We start from the raw sequence: 26,374 nt of genomic DNA, 5'->3' as shown, positions 1-26,374 counted from the left end.
TTTAACTTAAGATATTGATTAGAATAGATAGATTTACTCAAAACTGAGAATTTAAGAAGGTTATTGACAAGCTGCATCGTGTTCAGAGGAGGGCAACCAATATGAAAAAGGGAACAGTTGAAATAATGGATGTTGCTAGAAAATATAGATTGTTGGATTTAGAAGGATTTGATAATAGGTTTGGTTGGCACGCATATTTATGGTATGACAAAACAAAAGTTCATAAAGGATTTGGTAACCACACATTCTGAAGATCTCTATTTGAAGTATGGGATAGGTATAAAAAACCTATTAGAGTGTAAAGCACCTTGGTGGCTGCCACTTTTGGAAGCAATGAGTGTGAAAAAGATAAATATGAGTAAAAATTGGGTTACATATGAAACGTTAGTAAGAGAAGAAGGGAATAATTGGAAAATTAAACCTCATGAAGAGGCAAAGGAATATGTAAATGACTGGTTGCACTATCGCCAAATTAATGAAATGTTTAAAGAGGATTTAAAGAAAAATGGATTTGGTTATAATAAATCAAAACTTGAAATGGAAATATTAAATAATAATTTTAAAACATTGTCTAAAATGTACAAATTGCTGTTGGAATGGCATTTGAAAGATGAAGAGGTAAAGTCGGTCATGATACATTGGGCCAAAGATTTTGGTTATAATATACAATTATAAGACTGGGAGAAATTGTGGAAAGAAGGAATAAAATTTACAGCATGCAATGCTTTGAAAGAAAATGTGATGAAAATGATGTACAGATGGTATATTACACCAGTGAAATTAGCTAAAATTAGCTAAAACAAGTAATAAATGTTGGAAATGTAAGGAAAAAGAAGGTCATTTCTATCATTGGTGGTGGGAATGTAAGAAGGTGAAAAGCTTCTGGGAAATGATATATAATGAGATGAAAAAGATGTTGAAATATACATTTATTTAAAAAAAAAAAAAACCCAGAAGCATTTCTACTTGGTATTGTAGGCAAGGATATTAATAGACAAGATAAACTGTTTTTATATGAGACAATGGCACCAAGAGTATTACCGGTATTGACACAGAAATGGAAGCATGAAGCAGAGGCATCATGATCTATAAGATGAGAGGAGATGTTGTGCTTTGTTTGGAAAATATATATAAAAAGTAATAAAAATTATATTAAGAAAAAGGGAACAGTTGATAGTTGGGTATGTTTAGCTCGGAAGAGAGGAGACTGAGAGGAGATATGATAGCCATCTTCAAATATATGAAGGGTTGTCACATGGAAGATGGAGCAAGCTTGTTTTCTCCTGCCCCAGAGACCAAACCAATTCCAAACCAATGGAATTAAGTTACAGGAAAGGAGATTCTGACTGAACATCAGGAAGAACTTTCTGACAGTAAGAGTTGTTCAACAGTAGAACAGGCTGATTCGGGAGGTGATGGAGTTTTTTAAGCAGAAGTTGGAAGGTCATCTGGCACATAGTTAGTTAAGATTCCTGCATTGCAGGGTGTTTGGACTAGATAAGCCTCAGGGTCCCTTCCAATTCTACAATCCTATGATTCTATGTACTTAGGATTTTCATCCATTTGAGTATACTTAAGAGTTGAACATTTTATATCTCCAGCTCATTCCTCTAGTATTATAGCTCTGCGCTGATCTCTCAAAACAACTTTGCTGGTATTTTACTGAGGACAATATTGGTTGGCTGGTTTTTATTTATTGGCACAAAACACCTTATTATCTGTCTTTTAACTCCTCAAAGATTAGGTTTCAAGGGAGGGAGGAGGGAGAAGAGGAGAGCTGAGCATTGATGGTAAATGAGATGTGTTAGCCTCTGTGATGGGAGATGTCACTTAGCTTAGGGGAACAGGATGATTAATTGCTCTAAAGAGGCGACATATTCTTGAAGCTCTTGGAAATAATAAAGAACTTGCTATTCATCTTATTTTCAAAACTTGATGCACAAATTTCTCTGTATTTTCGGGAAATGGGGGGCTTAACAATCTATTAATTTCACAGGAGCTCCACCTGTGGAACAAGAATTGAAGTGCAACGCAAAGTCTTAGCAGCAGCTTTTCCAGTTAGCTTTTAAATTGTGGGTATCTGAAAAAGAGGGGGGGGGACATCTGTGCAGAAGCAAGCAGTAAAGAAAGACAGCAGTCACAACATTTACACAATATACATTTAAAGCTGTATCATACCACATTAAGCAGTCATGGCTTCCCCCAAAGACTCCTGAGAAGGGTAGCTTGTTAAAAGTGCTGAGAGTTGGTCTCCTCACAGAGATACTGTACAGTTTCCAGAGTGGTTTAACAATCAGTCCATCTTTCCAGGGAACTCTGGATTGATCTTAGGGGAGGAAACTAAGCTATGTGTAGCAACTGTATTTGATAGGATTTGGGGGCCTTATGCAAACATGTTTCTGTGGGGAAGGAGGAAGCCAATATATAATGGGGATGTCCCGCTTCCCAGGCATATAAATCAGTATTTCTGTTTCTCTTCATTTTTGTGCCATGTCTGTAGGGTAGTAAATTATTTTCTGCCTATGAAATGCCATAGGAGTCAGGTCCTAAATTTTATTCTGGAACCATGTGGTGCTTGTGTTTCAGGAGGTGCTCGTTCTGTCTTTAACTCTATTGCTAGCCGGCAGGCACAGCTTGTAGTAACACTAGTCCCTAGTGAATAAGGTGGCCGTGGCTTCAGACCCTTTCAGAAATGGGCTCTTTGACACATTGTGTATCTGAATTCTACCACGCACAAAAGGTGATTGAGTTTAGCTCATTGGCAAAAACGTGTTTGAGAGTCATATACAGTGGTACCTCTACTTACAAATTTAATGCGTTCCGAACGCACATTCGTAAGTCGAAAAAAATTGTAAGTCGAATCCCATAGGAATGCATTGGGAGAAAAAATTCGTAAGTCGAAGCAACCCTATCTAAAAATTCGTAAGTAGAAAAAAAAACCTATCTAAACAGCATCCAAGATGGCGGACGGAGCTCCGTTCGTAAGTAGAAACATTCATAAGTAGAGTTATTCGTAAGTAGAGGTACCACTGTAAAGGCATTTTTAGGGCCTTTGGAGAAATTTGAATGCAAGTTTCAGAGGACTACTTGTATACAGGTGAAACATTCCTTTCTGTCTCTCATCGCTTCCATGGTGCTCACAGCCCTTGCCCCGTTGGATCCGTGGCTCATTGGAACGAGCATTAGGAACTCTTTTTAGATAAGCTTTTTACAAGAAAAAGAAATCCCTCCGTTTGGGATTCTTTCATTCCATTCATATCTAGCTGCAGTGGCACAGCCACAGGCTGGGCACTTTGTCCCATTGTTTAGTAGCGTGTGCCAAAAGCAGCCATTGCAGCTGGAGGTGCAATGCAAGCATTGGACAGTGCACATTTTGCCAGCGCAGCGTAGTAAGAAGTAAGCATGAAAGAAAGAGGTAAACATTGTATTAAAGCCAAGGCAGGAAGTTATTTTATTCCTCCCAAAAGCTGAGTGTGCACAAAAGTTCCCACGCTTTGTGAAAGGGTTTGCCTCCTAGGTCCCATTGCCAAGAGTAATTCCTTCTCTTTCATTACGCATTGTGGCTCTTCGTGGTGGTTAAACATGTGGTCCATGGTTCACATGTGCGCTTCATGTGCCTACTCTGAAGCATTTCATCTTCACATCCCACCCCCACCCCCCATGACTGTGAGTCTTGGATTGCAGCTTTGTCTTTTTGAAAACTCTGAAAATAAAAGGTTAATGTTCAGTTCCATTTATTTGCTGTGCAATGCTGAAATATGATACGGTACAAAATTCCTATTCCAGACAAATGTATCTACTCACGCTTAAAGCTGTAGCCATCTTTTTCAAAACTCTTTAGAAATATTTCTGCAGGCTATGTTTTAAGATAGGCTTTCACTGGGGAATGTTGTATTAGAATCCAACTTTAAATGCTGCTGTTCATTATCATCAAATCAAATCATCGAGAGACCATGAAAAGCATCTCCGAGGTCTCGCGAGATGCTTTCTGAGAAGTTGCTGGAAGTCGGGTTCTGAGGTCTCGGAAGGCCTCGGACAGCACCTCCGAAGTCTTGTGAGTCCTCAGACATGGCTTCCAGTTCTTCCCAAGGCACCAGAAGTTGCTTTGGGGGCCCTGTAGTTTTTTGTGGGTGCTCGGGTACCCAGAGCCCCCTATAGTTGGCGCCCCTGCAGTTGATCCAAGGCCTTGGTTCATTTACTGGAGGCAAACCTAGAAACACTGAGCCTTCCAGTTTGAACCAGAAAATGCTTAATCAGAGCCCAGCAAATAAATGAAAGAAATATACAATATGCCTCTAGATAACCGTTCGAGAGTGGCATGATTTTGTAAAGCCTGGCAGTTTTCCTTTTGAAAATAGGTTTCTCCTCAGGTAAAATGAAATGCCAGGCAATTTTGGGGTTCACATATCTCCACAGTTTGTTGTATTATGCGATTTAGGTTCCTTGTTTTTGGCATACAGGCAAAAACATATACATTCTGTAGTTGCATTAGAAGGGTTCACAGATGGTCTCTCAAGATTCTCAAGTCTGGACCCACCATTTGCAATGGCTCTACCACTTTTTTTTGTTGTTGCCCCAGCTAGTAGCATCCTCCATGCAGGGGTGGACTTTGGTAATATGGTGCCCTGAGTGAGGACGAAATTTGGTACGCCTCCACTGCAATATTTATTATTTTCACAATAATTCCTTTTGTATTTTTTATTTCATGCCCCTTTGACTCAGAGCCCTCTGTAGGGGAAGCGCCCACACCACCCTAAATCTGGGCACTGCTCTACAAGACCCCTAATGTCATTTCTGGGCATTGGGGTGAGGTAATAGAGGCCACTACAAGAAATATGTTAGAGATTGTTTGGATATAATTCTGAAAGTGGCCATTTTCTAAGGGGTGAGGAAAAGGAAAATGTCTTCTGAGAAATTTCAGCTCAGCTCTAATCTGCTTCAAGACACCTGTCGTTAACAGAACTAAACTTCAAGACAAATGTACTCAAATAGCCTCGAGTAAAAAGAAAATACCTTGAAAATGGTACAGGGAAGACAATGAGGGCTTGTTTTTTCTTGGATAAATGATCTCCTCCCTGTGTGGCTTCAGTTTATTTTCTCAGAAAATACCTTTGAACTAGGGATTAGTTGTGTTTCGGATTCATTCCATTAAGCCATTTTCACAGTCTGAAATTGCTGCTGATGGGAAGAAATGTGTGGTTTGAAAAGTACAGCGTTGGATCAGCTAACTAGTTTTTGCAAAGGGACTGCTAATAAATAAAAAAGAGTAGATGAGAGCTGTGGAGAGAAATGAAACACCTGTAAAGATAAGAGCTTAAGTAAGAAATATTAGTGCAGTTTTGGCACCTGTTGCCCTGGCACAGTGTGTTTGAATAAGCATTGAACAGTTCCAGATTTTAGCCGAGTTCTATACAAATTCAAAGCTAATTCTATACACACTTCCCTGGAAGGAAGTCCTAGTAAACACCTGTCTAGGCAGAGGTTCTTTTCAAGTCCTTCTGAGACTTGAGTCAGCTGTAAGATTTGGGGCAACAGTCTTCTTCTGCTTTTTCTTTTGCTCTGGGGGAACCTGGGTGGGAAACTATTCTTAGGCTCTCTTCTCTAGAGGTGTAATGTTCTCTAATCCCCAGAGCATCTCTAGTCCTGTGCTGTATGTGGACTAGTCAGAGCTCAACACTGGAGGTCTGTGCAAGGGCATTTCTTTCACTCATGCTGGCCCTGCTACAATTCCAGGGCCCACACCACCCCTTCTGAGTCAGTGGTATCTCCCCTAGCAGGCTGTTTGTGTCCACCATGGCCTGGGGTCTGACTGTGGAGCTGGTCAGCAGGTGCTCCTCACCAGCAGTCACAAGTGGTTGGATCTTTGATAGGCAAGCAATCACAAATGTTATAAATGACAATCAAGCAGATCTGATACTTGCCCTATTCAGCAGACAGGCCCCACAGCCTTTTCATGTTGAGTGAGAAGCTCTGAATAATTGTAAGCATATTTAGCCAAGTGTGCTTCAGTGCCCCTCACGGCTGGGGACCCTACATGATCATGGGAAACACTCTGAGCACCCCCATCAGATCTTTCTACAAGATGTTGGAAGAGTGGGGCATAGCCCCTCCACCAATAGAATTTAAGAATGCCTCATTAGGGCTACTGGGTCAAAAATATTTCAAGACTGATTCAGAAATGAAGCCTAGGCTACAAGGGTTTGGGTTTTAGCTATTGGTGCTAGCTCTTTTCGATCTCGGAAGATTGTGCAATCTGATTCTTCAGTTTTATTTACACAGTGTGGAACTTAAAGCTATTGAAATACTGAAAAGCACAGTAAAATGTAAACAGATACCCATGCAGGCAAAGCTTACAAAAACAGAAGAGGTGAATTTTCTGCTAATACATCCTCTCTAACTTGGGCCATGATTTATTGTCTCAAGGATGACAGATTGGGGGAAGGTCACATCTTGGAAAAACAATTGTCCATGAGGAGGTGCATAAATTTTATTTTCTCAAATGGTTGAGTTCAGCTCTATAATCTTTGGAATGTTCAAAATGCATTCCAGTTCCCACAGCAGCACCTGCAGAAAGCTTTGTGTTGTCTTTATGGATAGGCTTAATATAGGCACATTTTATGGCTGTCTATATTAGCAGTGTGAAATGCATGTGATAACAAACTCAGCATTCATTCCATATATCTGTAAGGAAAATCTCCAGAAAACATCCTGCTGTCACTAGAGATAGTAAAGATTAAAAGATTTTTCATCCTCAAATTATGCAAATATTGGACAAGTAAGAACGAAAAGCCTGGTAGGCCTTAAAAGTAGTAGCAGTAATAGTAGTGGTAGTTTATTTATTTGTTTGTTTGTTTTTGTTAATCACCTTAGGCACCCTAGTAGGAAAGTGCCATCAAAATATATAAAGTGGCATCAAAATATATAAAGTAGCTTTCCTTCCTTGGAGGTTTTTAAGCAGAGGTTGGATGGCCATTTGTCATGGATACTTTAGCTGAGATTCCTGCATTGCATGGGGTTGGACTAGATGACCCTTGGGTTACCTTCCAGCTCTATAATTCTATGATTCTATACCTTCTTAATTACTTTCCAGAGTTATATTATCAATTGACCTTCTGACAAGAGGTTGTGCCAAAAGATGCTGTTGCATATCTCTTTATCACGGTTGACCACATCCTTGAGTCTGATTTCAGACAACCACCATCTGTCTGTTGAATCCGTCTTTTGCTTCACTCATTTGTTCACTGCAACCTCATCATCCTACCTGAATTTTAAAAGGGCTGGAGACCACAGTGGCATTTCATTGCCAGAAATGGATGGTGGATGTTCTCCTGTGCTTGTTGTTCTATCCTAGGTTTAGGACCACATTGAAGAAAGCAATGATTTGCTGGGTGGGGTGGGGAGAATATACCCTACCCTTTAAATAGATAGTATGTAGCTTCTCCTTCTTCCCCAGTTGACTTTATTTCTCCCATAAACATTTACCAAAGGCATAACTTACCATTTCTTTCCTCTACAGAACTTACAAAAGGTACTGGTGAGGCATGATTGCTCTCAGTGGAGGAGATTACTGTGTTAGCAACATAGGAAGGTGCCTTCTACCAAAACATACCAATGGCCCATCTAGCTCACTATTGTTTACACAGTAGCAACACACAAGTGTTCCATGAGCAATAGCCCCAAATGGCCAATGGTCAAGCATTGTGGAAACTAGTCTAACAGCATCTGTTGGCCGCTGGTTGCCCACTCCTTGCCTACATTGCCAGGCAGCAGATCTCCAGGGTTTTAGACAAAAGCTTTTCCAAGTCCTACCTGAAAATGCCAGGGATTGAACCCAGGACCTTCTGCATGCAAAGCACATGCTCTGTCACTGATCTACGACTCTTCCTCTTTGATTTGTTATCCATTGTCTTTATCAGCATGAATCTTAGATGATGATGATGATGATGATAATTTATTATTTATACCCCGCCCATCTGGCTGGGTTTCCCCAGCCACTCTGGGCGGCTTTGAACAAAACATTAACATACAATAATCTATTAAACATTAAAAGCTTCCCTAAACAGGGCTGCCTTCAGATGTCTCCTAAAAGTCTGGTACATAGTTGTTTTTCTCTTTGACATCTGATGGGAGGGCGTTCCACAGGGCAGGTGCCACTACTGAGAAGGCTCTCTGCCTGGTTCCTTGTAACCTCACTTCTTGCAGTGAGGGAACCGCCAGAAGGCCCTCGGCGCTGGACCTCAGTGGCCAGGCAAAACGATGGGGGTGGAGATGCTCCTTCAGGTATATAGGACCGAGGCCGTTTAGGGCTTTAAAGGTCAGCACCTACACTTGTGAAAGATCAAAATTCTCTCCTGTTCAGCCCCATTCCACCATAGCTGCCAGGTTTTCCCTTTTCTCGCGAGGAAGCCTATTCAGCATAAGGGAAAATCCCTTTAAAAAAGGGATAACTTGGCAGCTATGCATTCCACCTCCCACCAGATAAATTTGGCAGCATATGCAATCAGCCAGCTTAAGTCTTAATTTGTTTTTGGTCATGTCATATCTAAAGCAAATTTGAAATGTTCTTCTGGATGTTTTCCTAATTATCATGTAAGCTCCTCCCACTGCTTTTTAATATTTCATATATGCTTGTTTACAATAATGTTTTTTAAAAAAATAAATAAGAAAAAGTGCTTTTTGTCAGAGGTTTCCAACATGGTGCCTGTGGGCGCAGCTGTTCCCTTGAGGTCTTCCCTTGATTTCCCACAAAGCCTCTGAACCCACCCACCCCCCAACCCAATTCATTGTCCCTCGCTTGCTCCATGAGCTGGTTAGTGTGATTACATTTTTCTGACTTGAAAAGTTCAAAAAGCTGAAAGAGGAAGTGGGAAAGAGCTTTTCAATACTCAGATAAATTCTTGTGGATCCAACTTTTACCTCGAGCCCCTGGAAAGGCAAAGTGTGTTTTGTGTGTTTTCCTTCAGCTTCTTGGGTTGATCCAGAAAGGAGGAAGTGAAGTTACCTGAGGCAGTGACGCCCATGTCATTCTCTCAAAAATCGTAATGTGCCCATGGAACTAAAAAGATTGGCTCCTTCTGCATTTACGATCAAGTTCCTGGTTTAAGTTACGAAATACAGTACAAATCATTCATGATGCAGATGTTAGCCCTTTGTACAATCGAACAGGCTCTTTGGCATCACTCAGGCTACTGCAGCTGGAAGCGAACATGAATAACAATTCAGCAACAGGGATTTCAAACCCTTAGCTTGAGGAAGGCACTAAATGTTGGGGAAGAGACTATGAGGGGTAGATTTACCATCACTGAGCTAGTACTGGAAAGATGGAAATGAATGATTAAACCATCCTGTTGGGCAGAAAGCGAGGAAACACAACTGTATGGCTGTGTATTTTTATGGCAGTAACAATGAGGCATGGTGGCCTCCGAAACATTTCTCATGATAAAATCCCAGCTGGATGCTCAGAACTGTGTTGTGGTCTGTGCTTGGGGATTTGACAAAGCAGCTTATATGCATGTGAACTGGCTAGATCCAAAACATTTTTATGAGAGGGTAAATGAACATATGGAAAGAATCGAGAAAACCCCATCCAGCTTTTAATATGTAAACAGTGCTCTAGCTGTAGGTCATAAAGTAAATACAGATCTTTTTTTTAAAAAAAACACCCGATCGCCAGATGGTGAAGAAAAGGCGATGAAAGCAAAATGTATGCTATGAACGTGACGAGAAATTGACGGGATAAGTTTTCGGAGTGTACCTTCGCTCAAGTGGCTTTCCACAAAATTCAAAGTGCAGCATTTTTCAGGTGTGAGCATCTTAAGTCTTATTTCATCAGAAACACCCTCTCTTCACTTTTCCCCTACTTCAGATCCTGAACCCATCTACTGTATCTGGCCTTCACAGTGGGGAACAATGTTCCCAAGTGAATTGCAAAACAATTGCAGATCATCTGTAAACAGAACCTTCCCACAATCCTGGGATTGCCTGTAAGAAGCTTTTAGAATTTGTTGGCATCTGTTCCACAATCCCCCCCCCCCCAAAAAATGTCTGAGTTTCTTGTAGACATTATATTCTTCTGGATTTCCTACTCGGCTGTCGTAAACATGCTGTTGATCTTCTACTTCATTTGGCCCCAGAGGAGGTTGCAAAACTAGTGGGGAGAAGCATTTTTTCGTGCTTTTATAGTCATGCTGAAAAGCAGCTTCTCTGAAAGCCTTTTAAAATAAACTTCTTTCTTTCTTTCTTTTTAAGAAAGACACCCTATCAACTTTCTAACATCTGCAAAGCACACAGTGAAGTGATAATGCACGTAGAAGTTCATGGGTACTGATTTTTCCTGGAACATAATACATATTATTATGATTATTATTTTTACATGGTGCTGCGGAACCTCAGGCCTGGGAGCTAAATGAGCTACTCTCTGGCTGGACCTCTGGGCTGGACCTCTGGGCTCTCCTCCGCCACAACCTCTCCCTCAGAGCTCAGTGCTTTTTTTGCGTGGCTGGAATGTGTTCTTGAACTTTCCTGGAAGGAGAGTGACATACACAGACCCAGTGCTTTTTTTCTAGAAAAAGAGGTGTGGGTATTCACCATGAAGTTGTTACAGGATGTGCCACACCTTTTAACAAGAACCCCAAAAAAGGGAGGTGCCGGTACTGCGTACCCGGTGGACACACTACACAGACCTATATACCCCCTGAAGTTTGCAGGAATTGAATTTAACCTACTATACAAAGGTAAGGGTACATATAATGTATCTTTTTGCATCTGGCCCCAACCCCCACTTGTTTGCGCCCCTGAAAGTTTCCCTTGAGGAAATAAGGCGTTCAGGATGGAAAACGTTCCCCACCCCAATTCTCCAAGCACTCTAGGTATATTGAAAAAGAAGACAGTCCCTGCCCACAGGCTCACAATTTAATGAGGGAAAACAGGAAGCAAGCATTGAAACAGCTTTGGTTATTTATTTATAGCGCTCCCTTCATCCCAAAGAACCCCAGGGTGACTTAGGGCAGGCAGCACGGTGACTCAGGCCAGCCCTGTTCACCAGGTCAAACCACAGGGTTAAATGTGTCGCTTGTCATTGCATTTCCTCCTGTAAAAAGTAAAGCCAGTAGTTTCTATGGGCCCTGGTCAGAGTTAACCCTTTTTTCTTTGTGCTGCAGCCCTAAAGGATAGCCCCCCACCAGCTGCTATTATCCCCCAGGAGGCAATCTTCCATTGGCAACAGGCTACTGCTACCCCCCTCTTATAGCTGCTATGAGGGCTTTTCTCTCAGGTCTAATATTTTCATGGAGATGATTTTAATCAGGGCCACAGCAGGGGAAAGAGGTGTGTTTCTTCTTTTGCTTGTATGCTGTATACCATGGACCTGATCTTGTCCCCAAAGGGCTGATGAACTAGTCAGTTGTATTTATTATTTCGGAAAGAGTCATACAACTACTGCATGCAGTCGGGGTCCCTGGTCTTTAACCTAGAGATGTTGCTGATCTGGGAGAGTGGTGTTTCCTGCTCTGCACGACCATGGGCTGGTCCCGGGGATGTCTGCCATCTTCCTGCATGGCTGGGTGAGGGGATGGTCGCTTGACACAGCCCCCCTCTGGCAGCCGCAAACCACATCTGAGCAGGCCCTGCCCCACAGGCCAATCAGAAGCAGGGGCTAGGGGCTAGGCCAGGCTCTCCCTGCAGTATTTACTATGGCAGCTGCGTGTAGGCCGCCCTCTTTGCTAACTGGCAGGGTCCAGCTCGAGTGGCAGATAAGCCATTGGGCTGCCTTCATAGTTGAGTGGGTACCCCATGAGAGGGGTCCAGGAGGAGTGGCTTCTGTCCAGTTGCCCACATGGGGGTTGATGGGCCAAAACACCCCTCGCAACAGTGTTCATTGCACCCGATCAATGTTGGGAGCGACTCCCAGCACAGGGTCAACCTCATTAGGTTGCTATCAGCCAAACCTACTCGCACGTGTAATAAATCGAGTTGTGACCCAATTCAGCCCAATACGAATCCCCTGTGTTCCTTTCTATGGCCTACCCCTCGCCAGACTCTGGACACCATGTGCCTGTGCTAGCAATTTGAGTCCAACAGCATTTGGAGAGCCGCAAGTTGCTCACCAGTAGTATATTTGATATGACAGTTTTTGAACAGCCTCCTTTAATGTGAAGGAAATGTGAGAACCTTTCCAAGTGGGCTGGGAGTTGTGGATGAGGCAGGGAGCGTGGCTGTTTTCCGCTGCTGCTTCTTCACAGGTTAAAGAGGCAGTGTTTATTTCGGGGCTTCCCACCTCTGCGTACTGGCCCTTGCCACAGACAGTTGACCCCCATCCCGATCCTGAGTCACCAGGCCCATTCAAGAGCACCTGTTCCTTCCCAGTGTGCAAAACCCAGCGCTGCTGAGTCAGAGACCGGAGCACATTAAATCATTGCGCCTGCTTGCCAGCAAAAGTTGGGAGCTAAAAGCAGAGTTAAGCTGCTTGGGCTCCTTCCATTGCCCATGTAAGCTGAGCCTCCCACTGCTGGGCAGCCAGGCTGGCACCTGACCCACTTGAGTCTCAGCAGAATGGCCAGCTGCCTGTTATTAAATACAATTGCTTAATTATTTGTTAGTTGCAGCGTGTTGAGGGGGAGGCACTGGAACAGAAACATGCCTACTAATATTAACAGCAGAGTTACCGCAAAGCAGGCTTCCCGACTGAAGGGTGGTGGGGTTGACAACCGGCGCGGCTCATTCTGCTTCTAAATTTGGCTTTCTGGAGAAGTGACTAACGTCATGACTGGCAGAAAAATCCCGCCTTCAGTTGTGCTGACCCTTCTCTCCTTTTGATTCTACCCAGCCTAACTAAGGCTCTGTTTACACGGGGAGTGCCCCTGGAGTGTCTTTTGATACATTAGAAAAGTTTCATGCTCTGCTTTGTCCTGCAGTGATCCCTAATAATTCTCTCCTGCCCTCGGCCCATTTCCTCACTGTCCTTTTCAGTGAAAAGAGCTTGTGGTGATGTACATAAACCCCCTCTTTTCTTTTTCTGTGGAAAGCATGGGAGGACATGAGGGGGCGATCACAAGGCATTTTATTCTTCCCAAAGTGTTGTTCTGATTCTGTGAATCACGAAACCCTGAGGGCACGTGGGACAATATGTTTTATTTAGGCATGGTAGTGTTTCAAATACAAGGTGAGGGATTCGTCAGGCTAACTGTTCAAGGGGCAGCGAGAAGTGCCATGCTCTCTACTTATCCAATGTGTCATAGGCTTCTTTTTGATTATTTCTATTTATTATTTGTTTTCTAAAAGGATATCGTGCATAAGCATTTTTTTTTTAATTGATTGATTCTATGCCGCTTTTTAGTCAACCAAAGCGGCTTACAAACAAAAGATAAAAATAGCATAATGGAACATCACGAATACAGCATAAATTGTATAGAATACTTAACAAATCATCAGTAAAACAATCACAAATAAAACAATGCTGTACTGTTTTTAATATTCGGTTGGAAGCCACCCAGAGTGGCTGGGGAAACCCAGCCAGATGGGCGGGGTATAAATAATAAATTATTTATTATTATTATTATTATTATTATTATTATTATTATTATTATTATTATTATTGCCATCTATGTAACAATAAGCATGGCTCTGCAGAGGCATAAGGAAGACTACTAACTTGATTTTCAAAAGAAGTGTGCATGCACACGAAAGCTCATACCTATGACAAACTTAGTTGGTCTCTAAGGTGCTACTGGAAGGAAGTTTTTGATATTCAAAAGTAATGCTAGAAGCATTATCAGTTTTAATAGCATGAATTTATACCAGGAAGACAACATAGCATCCAGCAACCATAGGGAAACTATTCTGATGCATCAAAACCGCAAGGCAGCTAAAACAAATTTAAGGCCTCACCAGCCAAAGTCCTGTTGGAAAAGCTTTTACAATGATACCTCGACTTACGAACGACTCGACAACCGAATTTCTCGACATCCGAACGGAAACCGCAGCGGTTTTAGATAGGGTTTTTTCAACTTACGAATTTTTAGATAGGGTTGCTTCGACTTACGGATTTTTCCATTTCCAATGCATTCCTATGGGAAATCGCGTTTCCAATGGCGCTTTTCGACTTACGAATTTTTCGACCTACGAAGGTGCCTTCGGAACAGATTAAATTCGTAAGTCGAGGCACCAGTGTACTAATGTTCTTCTGAGATGGAAAACAGAGCTGGTTTGACCGGCTTCCCTGAAAAGTTCCACAGTAAAGGTGCCACTGTAAAAAAGGCCTTGTGCTTTGTCAACTTGAATCTAATTTCCACTGTTTCTGGAGCTTGGAGCGGTGCCCAGACATTATCCTACTTGTACGTGTATGTCTGTGTAAGTGAGAGAGACGTTGTAGGTAAATATGGAACAAGGCTGCTGTTGAGGGCTTTAAATAACTGCACTTTGAATTGTGCCCAGAAATTAATTGGGAGCCAGTGGACGGAAGAAGCTGGTGAAGACTTTTAATTAGTCTAAAAGTATGACACGCTGGCATGGCTTCAAATCATTTATTCAGACCTAAGTGCAACAGATAAATGGTCCCAGAAAACAGAAAAGGGCAGACAAAGGAAAGACAGAATGCTTTATTAATCTTAGAAAGATATCTACAAATGGATATCCTTGAAGTGAGGTTGCTACCGGTGTCAGCTTCCGGAAGGGCACCATTTCCTGCTTGCCTGTTTCATTTTAAAAAATTAAACAGGGAGAGATGCCATTTTGAATGTTCACTTCAGGAATATAAATGTCTATGGCACTGTGCCTTTTCTTCGGCACTACAAAGCTTTACATTTTACTTCTTAGCCTCCATAAGGTTTGGGCAGAGGTGCAGGAGGTGTGTGGCTCTATTAGGGTGGGTGTGAGGAACCTTTTTGGCTCTCAGCCCTCATTCCCTTATTGCCAACACTTCAAGGGCCAGTTGCCACTGGTAGGTGGGCCACACTCTTCATGCACCCCTCAGACAAATCCTTAGCTACTCTCCACTCCTATCCTATTCCCAATATTTCAGGGGAGACCAAAAGTTTCAGACAACTTTAGATTGGTGAGGAGGGATGAACTCTCAATTCAAATTGGCTCAGTAGGTATAAACTTTCTCAACAAGCACTTTGTGGGGAAAGCATCTGTTTTCCAGAGAATTCTCTTCTGGCTCATAATATTGGCGCTTTTATTAATTGTATCTCATCCTGTACCTTAGCATGTTGACCCCTAGCCACAGAGAACTTCCGGGAAGTCCAACCACCACCAGCCCTCCCAAAAAAACGCTAGGGAATAATAGATAATTTTAAATCTGGGTGGAACGCAGTGACTGTCTGGCAAGAAATGAGAAACGTAATTGATGATCCAAACAAAAGATACTCACTAGACAAAAAGATATGTATGAGGGTAATCTGATCATGTAATTTCTGGACAATAAGAATTACATTGAGAGTATGTGGAGACCTTTAAAGAACGTTTGTATATGCACCTAAAAAGCAACTGGCTTTGTTGTTTATGTAGTTTCATAGCCATCAGTGAGAGTTTAATTGAGAAATGCATAAAGCAGTTGGAAGAATTCAACTTTGTCTTCTGAATGTACATGTGTAGAATCTTATTTAACATTTGAGCAAGAGGTGTGTGTGTGTGTGTGTGTGTGTGTGTGTGTGTGTGCCCATTGTTAGGCATGTTGTATTACAGTCGTACCTTGGATCCCGAACACTTTGGTACTTGGACATTTTGACTCTCAAACGCTGCAAACCTAGAAGTGAGTGTTCCAGTTTGCAAACGTTCTTGGGAACCCAAACGTCCAGTGGGGGTTCTGCAGCTCGCGATTGGTTGCAGAAGCCGCACTTTGATTTCCAAATGTTTTGGAAGTCGAACGGACTTCGGGAACGGATTCCATTTGACTTCCAAGGTACGACTGTATTATGGTCACTGCACAGTAGTACTGCTACTGACTCTTGTTTGCAAAATAGTATGTGTTTCTGTTGTCTTTTGTCCTATGCACACTTATCTGGGAGCAAGTCCCTGCTGAACTCAAGGGGTTACTTTAAGTTGGCATGTATAGGATTGCACTACTAATTCTTTCGCAACTCACATCTGTTAAACCCAGTTTTCCCCTGCCTATGAAGTTAAGTGGCCATTGCAGTTCTGATCATTTTTCACCGCTAGCTAGATTGTTTACTGTCCTGTCTCTGTCTCATACTCAGTTCTGACAGTGTAACAAAAGCTAGAAACTATGAATTCATCCATTTATTTATACTCCACAGTGGCTCTATTTTTGTCAGCAAAGAAAACCCTTCACTTGCATTTTGCCTAGCCTTTAACAATTATGATCAAATTATGATAAAACATGGACATTTGTGTCTTTATTTTTAGCACAGCATTTACAGGAAATTAAAAAAAATTGATGAAGAAGAGTAACTGTAGCAAAATTATAATAATTAAAGAATTCATTGTACTTTCTTGATTTTATTCAAGCCTGCTTCAAACAAGAAAAAAGGCTAAATAGGCCTGTCTGTATACATCCCATGTGACAAACTACACATGAGAATGACTTCCATATTTTGTGTGAGCCCCTTCTTATTGTGCTGTCTAAAAAGAAATTGCTATGTTCCTTAAATTAAGGCTGCAATTCTATACACATCTGTTGAACTCAGTGGGGCCTACTTCTTACACATGTATAGGAGAGTACTATCAGTTTGGTATCTGGAAATACTGATTTGAACATGAAGCCCTTATCCCTGAAGAACATACAGTGGTACCTCTACTTACAAATTTAATGCGTTCCGAACACACATTTGTAAGTCGAAAAAAATTGCAAGTCGAATCCCATAGGAATGCATTGGGAGAAAGCAACCCTATCTAAAAAATCGTAAGTAGAAAAAAATCCTATCTAAACCACATCCAAGATGGCGGACGGAGCTCCATTTGTAAGTAGAAAAATTCGTAAGTAGAGTTATTTGTAAGTAGAGGTACCACTGTACTGTATTTGCCATTATGCTATACTTGGAGATAATAATAATAATAATAATAATAATAATAATAATAATAATAATAATAATAATTTTTTATTTGTACCCCGCCCATCTGGCTGAGTCTCCCCAGCCACTCTGGGCGGCTTCCAGTCGAATATCAAAACAATACAGCAATAGCACAATTACAAAAGTCACAAACAATACATAAACCACATCAAAAAATACACAACCGAATAGAAAACAATTTCAACATAAATCAATATCTAAAACTAAGAATACATCCTTAATACAGTTTAAATAACATAGGTAAAAAAATAACAGGAATTTAAACAAACAAAACAAAACAAAACAAAATGGAGCCCTCTCTGCTCAGCAGCAGCGGCGGCAACAGTCCTTTATAAAGCCCATCAGGCCCTGCCCTGGGCCAGGTGGTGAGTGGCAGGACTGGGGCCTTCAGGTGCTGAGCAGGGGAGTTCAATAGACTGCTGATCTGATCACTTCTGGCATTTCCCATGACCCTGATTGACAGTGACTTTTTAAACACGGGGCATATTTTGAGTTGAGCAAGAGTTGAAGAGACTGCAGTCTATTGGCTGACTCCCATGTGACCTTGACACACTATTGCACTTGACATGGAAGCTTTCCAAAACTCTAGAATTTCATACTATTGTTGTTCTTTGGTATTATATATATGTGTGTGTTTATTTATATGCCACCTTTGAAGGCATAGCCTTCGCAAGTCATTCCTAATACCCCTTTCCCTTTCCATGTAGTTATTAAGATTAATTGGGGGGATTAACGAAATGATGGTGGTGAGGAAAGTCCTTTTCACCTCTCATCTCCTCTTTTAAAATTAGAAGTGGACCGTGGAGGGCGTCCCTTGAGTCGCATGCCTGCTGGAGAGCGTAGGGGTTATATTGGCCAACATTAATGCAGAGACAGTGATTGAATAAATAACAAAAATAGATCCAATATGGTGCTTCATGACAAGGCACTAAGTATGGCATTGTCTCTCCCCCTCCTCTGAAAGAAGCCATTTCATCTTTTTATGGCTTGTGTGGGTGGGTGTTTTCTTCTTCCCAGAAGTCTGGAGGGGGGGGGGAGAGCTTTGAGGCTAAGCGAATAACTGCTTTTAAATAAAACGTGTGCAAGTATATATTTATCTGAAAGGCTGGATCATCTCCAAAAGAATAATGAGCCCCTGAGCCAAGCAGAGAACGTTCTCTGCACAATACCTGTGACCCAGAGAGGAAAGACTAGATTGCTCGAGGGAGTTGCCAGCTGTCCTTCTGTTTTCAGAGAGTCCTTCCTTTCCTGGATACGTAAAGCCTCCCACATAATCAGCTTGCAGCTCAGCAAGTGCCCGTTTAACGTCCCTTTGCTTTGCGGGCATCAGAGATCGTCTCTCAATTAAGTGCTTTTGTTGGGAAGGGATTCCATACTCCCAGCACTCGGAGCACAATATAATATCATATTATTGCTGGGGAAATGCGATGCTTTCTCCCAGCTAGCATAGAGCTGTTCGGAAATTATAGTGCTGCCTGGAATATGGTTTTTTGTGAAACTATTGGATAGTTCCTGTGACATTACCAATAACTGAGGGAGGAAAATCAACTCTCAATGTGCCCATTGTATGCTGCAGTGCAAATAGCAATATTCAACCTGCAGGGAGGGCACGCGGATGGAAGGCAAAATGGAGGGAAAAAATGCATGTCAAGTTGAAACCCGGCAGCCAGTCTTCAGACTTTGCCTTGAGACTAGTTAGTTTCTTTTGCAAGTCAAAGGGTTCTCCAAAACAGCACAACCATCCTATCCTGCAGTAAGACTGCCCCCTGCCTTCCATTATATGTCAACTAGATCTCAGGCCTTTGACTCTGGATTTAACAATTGCTAAAAGTTGGTAGACTTTGAATCCGGAGTTGCTAAAAGTTGCGTCAGTAAGGGCATACTTTTTAAAAGCCAATATTTGGCATTCAAAGGTTCTGCACTCTGCCAAACCCAAAAAGGAAAAATGGATTTCAAACGTTTTTCAGTACTTCCCGTTGCCATAGGACACTAAAAACTTGGGCGCCTAATTAATTAATAGCAGGTATGTGCTTGGATCTTGTGGCTTCCTCTGACCCATCCATTTGGAAGATGAGGGACAATCTGCTTTGCTGGGCACAAATTTTGAATAGCCATCCCTTCCAAATCCAGCACTCTGCACTTCCCTCTGCTGCCAATTATTTAGTTACCCATCTTTCATCAGGAATGCCTTCCCGCTAATAAGCTTCAGCATTTTATGCTAAAGGTTTTATAATCATTGCAGCCAGTATTACGTCTGCTTGTAACGTTCAAGTGTGACTGCTGTTGCTTGTGTATTCTAAACAGCACCAAAGTTTGTATCAGCAGGTTTGGCGGAACTCTGAGGTTTGCAGAAATACCAAAAAAGAAAAGAAAAATGAAAATCATTGGGGGGAAGTGGAATGGAGAAGAATGGGAGAGAGCATGGCTGCCAGTGAGCAGGAATACTCTGCTGTGCAACGTTTTGCTGTTGTTGGTCCCACTTATGTTTTAGATATAATGATGGGCACAATCCACTGGAGTGTTGAGCATGCTTAAATCAATGTCTTAAGCACACTTTGTGTTGAATTGTAGCCGGTTTCTTGAGTGCACAGAATGTATTACTGCTGCAGATCTTGCAAGACCTTTGTTGCAGATTTTTCTAGCATGTTGTTCATTTGGTCCTGAATCTTATTTGAGTGTGCCTGACTGTACATTTGGGAGTATGGCTCTACAGTCAGACCAATCTCATCTGAGTACATTCTGCCGGATTAGCCACTGCACAGAACGAAACTATGTTCTAGCCGTGAAAGTCGGAATGGCAGGGAATATTAACAAGCGCCCAATACAGCTAAAGTTAAAATGTACTTGTCCCTTTGCCCTGTTCCTTTCCTGGGGAAAACCTGCACTAAACTGGAACAAACAGCAATCCGGAGAAAACCCGAATTGCCGTTTGTTCCTATTGAGCACTAAAGAGCAGTTTTCCTTGGGGCGGAAGCAGTGGGACAAAAGAAAGTATAGATAAGCCCTTTGTGTAAGCAAGTGCAAAGTGATGCTTGGCTGGCTGGCTGAGTAGGACTAAGTTCCTATACAGTATATGCTTATGCCAGGGACTGACCAGAAAAGATATAGTGATGCATAGCTCAACAAAAATGTTGACCCAGCACATGGCAACTGAAATACTGGAATACTGAATACAGTTCTGGTTGGCGCACCTCAAAAGGATATTGCACAGCTGGAAATGATTTAGAAAAGGCTGTCGATGGTCATGGAGCTAGAGCAAACTCCCCCACGAGGAGATGTTACAAAATTTTAGTTTAGAGAAAAGGCGGGCCTGGTGGAACATGACAGGGGTATATAAAATGTGTGCATGGTGTGGTGAAAGCAGATAGGAGTTGTTTCTCCCTCTCTTGTAATGCTAGAACCCGGGACCATCCAATGCAGCTCAGCGTTGGAAGTGTCAGTATGAAAAGGAAGCACTTATTTGCACAGCGTGTAGTTGAATTATGGAGTTCACTATCCCCAAATATATTAACGGTCCCCTCCTTTGATGGCTTTGAAAGGGGGTTAGATAAATTCATGGAGGATGGAGTTATCAGTGACCACTAGCATAGCTGCCAAGTTCTCCCTTTTTTTAAGGGAAATTCCCTTATGCTGAGTAGACTTCCTCGCGAGAAAAGGGAAAACTTGGCAGCTATGCACTAGCCATGCTACCTAGGCACTATTCCCAGTTTTGGAGGCAGTTGCTGGGAAGCAGGTTGGGCTTGGAGACTCCCCATAGGCACCTGGGTAGCCACTGTAGGAACATAGCCTAGATGGGCTTTGGTCTGGTCCAGGAAAGCTCGTCTTCTCTTCCTAACTAAGGCCTCTTTCATCCATTTGTTGATTTATTCCACATGCATGGAGGGGAGGGAGTGCCTCATGGTCCTGTGCCAGGTGTTCCTCCACCCTGCCTGCAACATTCACACATTCCTCGGGATTTTTGCAAACATGATGTGCAGTTTATGTAGATAACTACCTCTCTGCAGATGTTGGGGTGGGGTGGGAAGTACTGCCAGGGAGACACACCAAGCCACTCAGTTATCCTACATGTGGCAGATGCAAGTCAATGGGACCTGAGTTCAAGTCAAGGCTAGCTCAAATCCCATTGCTTGCAATGAGCCTCAGCCATTCCAACTAGTTTGATATATTTTCCAGTTTCATCCTCTTTATAGTAATAGAGTGGTGGCTTTGTCCAGCGTGTCTTAACCAAAACATCAACAAACCTCTACTTGTATGTACTTTTTGGGTGAAAGTGGTCAGATTATTTCGCTCTTCTCCAGAGCTCCCTGCAAGGGCGTCTGACTTATTGAGCAGTCTGCGTTCCTGCGTTCCTATTGCTGTCTGATAATGGGATAGGCCATATTTCAAGCGCTCTGGTGTGTTAACCCAGAACAAAACTCGTCGTTGGGGTTCCCTTTGATTCCTGAAACATCTTGTTCCTTTACTAAGAATGTTAAACTGAAACAGGCCACTGCAGCTACTGTCGCTCTTTCAACAGGATGCCATGGAGAAAATGGGGAGAGTTGGGAGAGTTGTGCTGCCAAACCACAAGGATAAAAGGTAATGGAGTCTTGTTTTTCTCTTCTTCAGCTTATCGGCGTAAAAGAGCTAGACTGTCTACGGTTAAAGCTGTCTACTCTTGACTTTTTGTGTGGTGGTGGACAGAGCTTAATATATTTTCCGTCTTTTTTCGCCTCTCCAATGGGAAAGACACAGGACTTATCAAAATATGATGGTCATGCAAACTTAAGGAACTACATCAGTTAGATGTGCAAATAACCGTGCCATCTGGACGCTTCAAAGTACAGAAAGTTCTGTTGAGGTGAAACCAGATGTGTGTTGGCCAATATGTGGTAGGTTAAAAAGATCTGAAAGTATAGCAACCTATGATCAAAACTCTACCCCAAGTACAGTACTTGGGGATGTTGAGGCAAAGAAAGAAACAGCAGATAACTGCAGAAATCTATGGGGCTGTTCAGGAGCTGGCGTTTCCCTAGTGTGGTGCTTCAGTTGCCAGCTAGGAGGTAAATGAGGAGGGTTTCCTAGGGGGGAAACCTGCAATTAGGAATAGGATATGAGGAGGCAGCAAACTGACAAACAGTTCACAGAGCAAATAAGTGCAAAAAGATGTACAGTGGTACCTCTACTTACAAATTTAATGCGTTCCGAACGCACATTCATAAGTAGAAAAAAAATTGTAAAATAAATCCCATAGGAATGCATTGGGAGAAAAAATTCATAAGTCAAAGCAACCCTATCTAAAAATTCGTAAATAGAAAAAATCCTCTCTAAACTGTATCCAAGATGGCGGACGGAGCTCCGTTCGTAAGTAGAAACATTCGTAAGTAGAGTTATTCGTGAGTAGAGGTACCACTGTATTCATGGGCCCAAGAGAAGACTAAAAGTTAAGTTAGGGAGGTCAAAGGAGGAGAAAAGTCCCCGAATGAAGGAGATGCTATAGAAAAACCGAAATCTATCACTGCAAAGAACCAAGGTTAAATAATATTGGAAAAACAAAAGATGGCAACTGGGATGTTTGAGGTAAGAGAGTGTTGTGAGTGGGTTATTAAAATGCTCATCTGCAGAGCTATTTCAGGGTTACACATGCACGTACTTTTGTAACCCAAGAAAACCTTTAATAAAAATTATTTTTTTATAAAAATATCAGTTTCAAAGCTGTGTAATAGCTTTCATTCTTTCTTAATGCAGCTTTGCTATGCCATATTGTGGTGCCCCAATCAGATGTGAATTACAGCACAAGTTGTTTTATAATATAAAACAATTTGTGCTTGTGGGGGGGGGGAGAACTTATTTAAGAAGTGCTACAGCACCATCTACAGGCTTCATGGAAGGTCTACAGATGTCCTAATTGATTCTTCCATTTTTTTTATTTTGCATTGGCAATGAAGACTTTAATCTGGTTATAAGTTTTTAGTATAAGAAAACGTAAACATTAAAATGGAGACAGGGCAAGATGGATCCAGTTAATAATAATAATAATAATAATAATAATAATAATAATAATAATAATAATAAAGATGTGTTGGAAGTGTTCACGATTTAATCCCTCCTGACTCCCGCAAACTGGGGGAGTGGGCTTATATTACTATTGTGTATTCAGCACAGCCATTGCTTTAGCAGTCTGATACACCCCCCCCCCCAGCTGGGGGACAAAAAAAGAACCCATGTGACTTGCCATGGGGGAAATACAAGGGCAAGAAGGAATATTTCAGACTACGCCTTTGAAACCTTGCTCTTTGTTAACATGTCAGCCCAGACACATGCAATATACAGATTAGGAGGAATGCAACTGCTGATGAAGACCATTTCACAAACATTCTTTTGCTTCCGGCCCCCCTCCCTTCTCTAGAAATCACCAGAATCCCTCTACCTCACTTTTACAGCCTGCAAATCAGGAGGCTGCAAGAGTGAGAGAGGGCATTTCTTCTTTTAAACAAATCAACCTGCATATTTAGTGTCAAATTGGGGGTAAAGTTTATAGCCATAGTCAGGCATTTTCTGGGCAAGCTCTCTCAAAAGACACAGGAGCAGCACAAAGACAATTGTGTGCCCTTGCACAAGTCCTCTTCACTTTGGTGAGTGTGACCTGCAAAATAGGGGTGCTCGTAGATTCTTATTTTTCTTTTTTGTGCTTTCCCCACAGATTTTATGACAAGAAGTACCAGGTGTTTCTGAAACTCGTGGAACATCAGCGGGAATATAAAACCATCATGCAGAGTGTGTAGACACCATGAAGGAAAATTACTCATGACGCTGGAAGAGTGGTGGCGTTCCCCCCCCTTCTGTTTCTTTATTCCTTTATCTAAATCAATGATGCTCCATAATGTACTTACATTTCTAATTTTATAAAAATACATTGAATACTTTATTGCCTGTTGAGCAGGTTCTCTAAGCTACTGCCAAATACCAAATCAAAGAAGGAGCAAATGACAAATTGCTCAAATTGCTATTGGATTACAATGTATTTCTCCTTCCTACCATCTCAGACTGGGGTCAGCTTTCTTCTATAACCCGCCACCATCAACATTTATAGCCAAATAAATCTAGATCATCCATAAAATTCCTCTCCTTAAATATTTCATGCATTTATTTTGTTGTTGTTTAGTCGTTTAGTCGTGTCCGACTCTTCGTGACCCCATGGACCATAGCACGCCAGGCACTCCTGTCTTCCACTGCCTCCCGCAGTTTGGTCAAACTCATGTTCGTAGCTTCGAGAACACTGTCCAACCATCTCGTCCTCTGTCGTCCCCTTCTCCTTGTGCCCTCCATCTTTCCCAACATCAAGGTCTTTTCCAAGGATTCTTCTCTTCTCATGAGGTGGCCAACGTATTGAAGCCTCTGCTTCACGATCTGTCCTTCCAGTGAACACTCAGGGCTGATTTCCTTAAGAATGGATAGGTTTGATCTTCTTGCAGTCCATGGGACTCTCAAGAGTCTCCTCCAGCACCATAATTCAAAAGCATCAATTCTTCGGCGATCAGCCTTCTTTATGGTCCAGCTCTCACTTGCATACATCACTACTGGGAAAACCATAGCTTTAACTATACGGACCTTTGTAGGCAAGGTGATGTCTCTGCTTTTTAAGATGCTGTCTAGGTTTGTCATTGCTTTTCCCCCAAGAAGCAGGCGTCTTTTAATTTTGTGACTGCTGTCACCATCTGCAGTGATCAAGGAGCCCAAGAAAGTAAAATCTCTCACTGCCTCCATTTCTTCCCCTTCTATTTGCCAGGAGGTGATGGGACCAGTGGCCATGATCTTGGTTTTTTTGATGTTGAGCTTCAGACCATATTTTGCGCTCTCCTCTTTCACCCTTGTTAAAAGGTTCTTTAATTCCTCCTCACTTTCTGCCATCAAGGTTGTGTCATCTGCATATCTGAGGTTGTTGATATTTCTTCCGGCAATCTTAATTCCAGTTTGGGATTCATCTAGTCCAGCCTTTCGCATGATGAATTCTGCATAGAAGTTAAATAAGCAGGGAGACAATATACAACCTTGTCGTACTCCTTTCCCAATTTTGAACCCATCAGTTGTTCCATATCCAGTTCTAACTGTAGCTTCTTGTCCCACATAGAGATTTCTCAGGAGACAGATGAGGTGATCAGGCACTCCCATTTCTTTAAGAACTTGCCATAGTTTGCTGTGGTCGACACAGTCAAAGGCTTTTGCATAGTCAATGAAGCAGAAGTAGACGTTTTTCTGGAACTCTCTAGCTTTCTCCATAATCCAGCGCATGTTTGCTATTTGGTCTCTGGTTCCTCTGCCCCTTCAAAATCCAGCTTGCACTTCTGGGAGTTCTCGGTCCACATACTGCCTAAGCCTGCCTTGTAGAATTTTAAGCATAACCTTGCTAGCGTGTGAAATGAGCGCAATTGTGCGGTAGTTGGAGCATTCTTTGGCACTGCCCTTCTTTGGAATTGGGATGTAGACTGATCTTCTCCAATCCTCTGGCTGAGTTTTCCAAACTTGCTGGCATATTGGGTGTAGCACCTTAACAGCATCATCTTTTAAAATTTTAAATAGTTCAGCTGGAATATCATCACTTCCACTGGCCTTGTTATTAGCAGTGCTTTCTAAGGCCCATTTGACTTCACTCTCCAAGATGTCTGGCTCAAGGTCAGCAACCACACTACCTGAGGTGTACGAGACCTCCATATCTTTCTGGTATAATTCCTCTGTGTATTCTTGCCACCTCTTCTTGATGTCTTCTGCTTCTGTTAGGTCCTTACCACTTTTGTCCTTTATTATGGTAATCTTTGTACGAAATGTTCCTTTCATATCTCCAATTTTCTTGAACAGATCTCTGGTTTTCCCCATTCTATTGTTTTCCTCTATTTCTTTGCATTGCTCATTTAAGAAGACCCTCTTGTCTCTCCTTGCTATTTTTTGGAAATCTGCATTCAGTTTCCTGTATCTTTCCCTATCTCCCTTGCATTTTGCTTGCCTCCTCTCCTCCGCTATTTGTAAGGCCTCGTTGGACAGCCATTTTGCTTTCTTGCATTTCCTTTTCCTTGGGATGGTTTTCGTTGCTGCCTCCTGTATAATGTTACGAGCCTCCATCCATAGTTCTTCAGGCATTCTGTCCACCAAATCTAAATCCTTAAACCTGTTCCTCACTTCCACTGTGTATTCATAAGGGATTTGATTTAGATTGTATCTTACTGGCCCAGTGGTTTTTCCTACTTTCTTCAGTTTAAGCTGGAATTTTGCTATAAGAAGCTGATGATCTGAGTTACAGTCAGCTCCAGGTCTTGTTTTTGCTGACTGTATAGAGCTTCTCCATCTTTGGCTGCAGAGAATATAATCAATCT

At 42.1% G+C, this 26,374-nt stretch overlaps 1 protein-coding gene across 8 annotated transcripts in view; it reads left to right on the top strand.

Annotated features, from left to right (window-relative positions):
- The window catches only part of FGGY (FGGY carbohydrate kinase domain containing), a 153,444-nt gene extending 129,318 nt beyond the window's left edge, over positions 1-24,126 (top strand). For all 8 annotated transcript variants that reach the window (XM_088673966.1, XM_035124277.3, XM_035124273.3 and 5 more), the window contains 2 exons: positions 21,544-21,605; positions 23,710-24,126. In XM_088673966.1, the coding sequence (XP_088530092.1) occupies positions 21,544-21,605; positions 23,710-23,791 (144 nt within the window). In that variant the 3' untranslated portion in view covers positions 23,792-24,126. The remainder of the gene's footprint in view (positions 1-21,543; positions 21,606-23,709) is intronic.
- Positions 24,127-26,374: the final 2,248 nt, after the last annotated feature.

Source organism: Zootoca vivipara, chromosome 7 (assembly GCF_965207765.1).
Source record: "Zootoca vivipara chromosome 7, rZooViv2.hap1.1, whole genome shotgun sequence".
In the NCBI taxonomy this organism is placed as follows: Eukaryota; Metazoa; Chordata; class Lepidosauria; order Squamata; family Lacertidae; genus Zootoca; species Zootoca vivipara.
The sequence above is the reverse complement of the archived record's forward strand: the minus strand, read 5'-3'. Positions and strand labels throughout refer to the sequence as shown.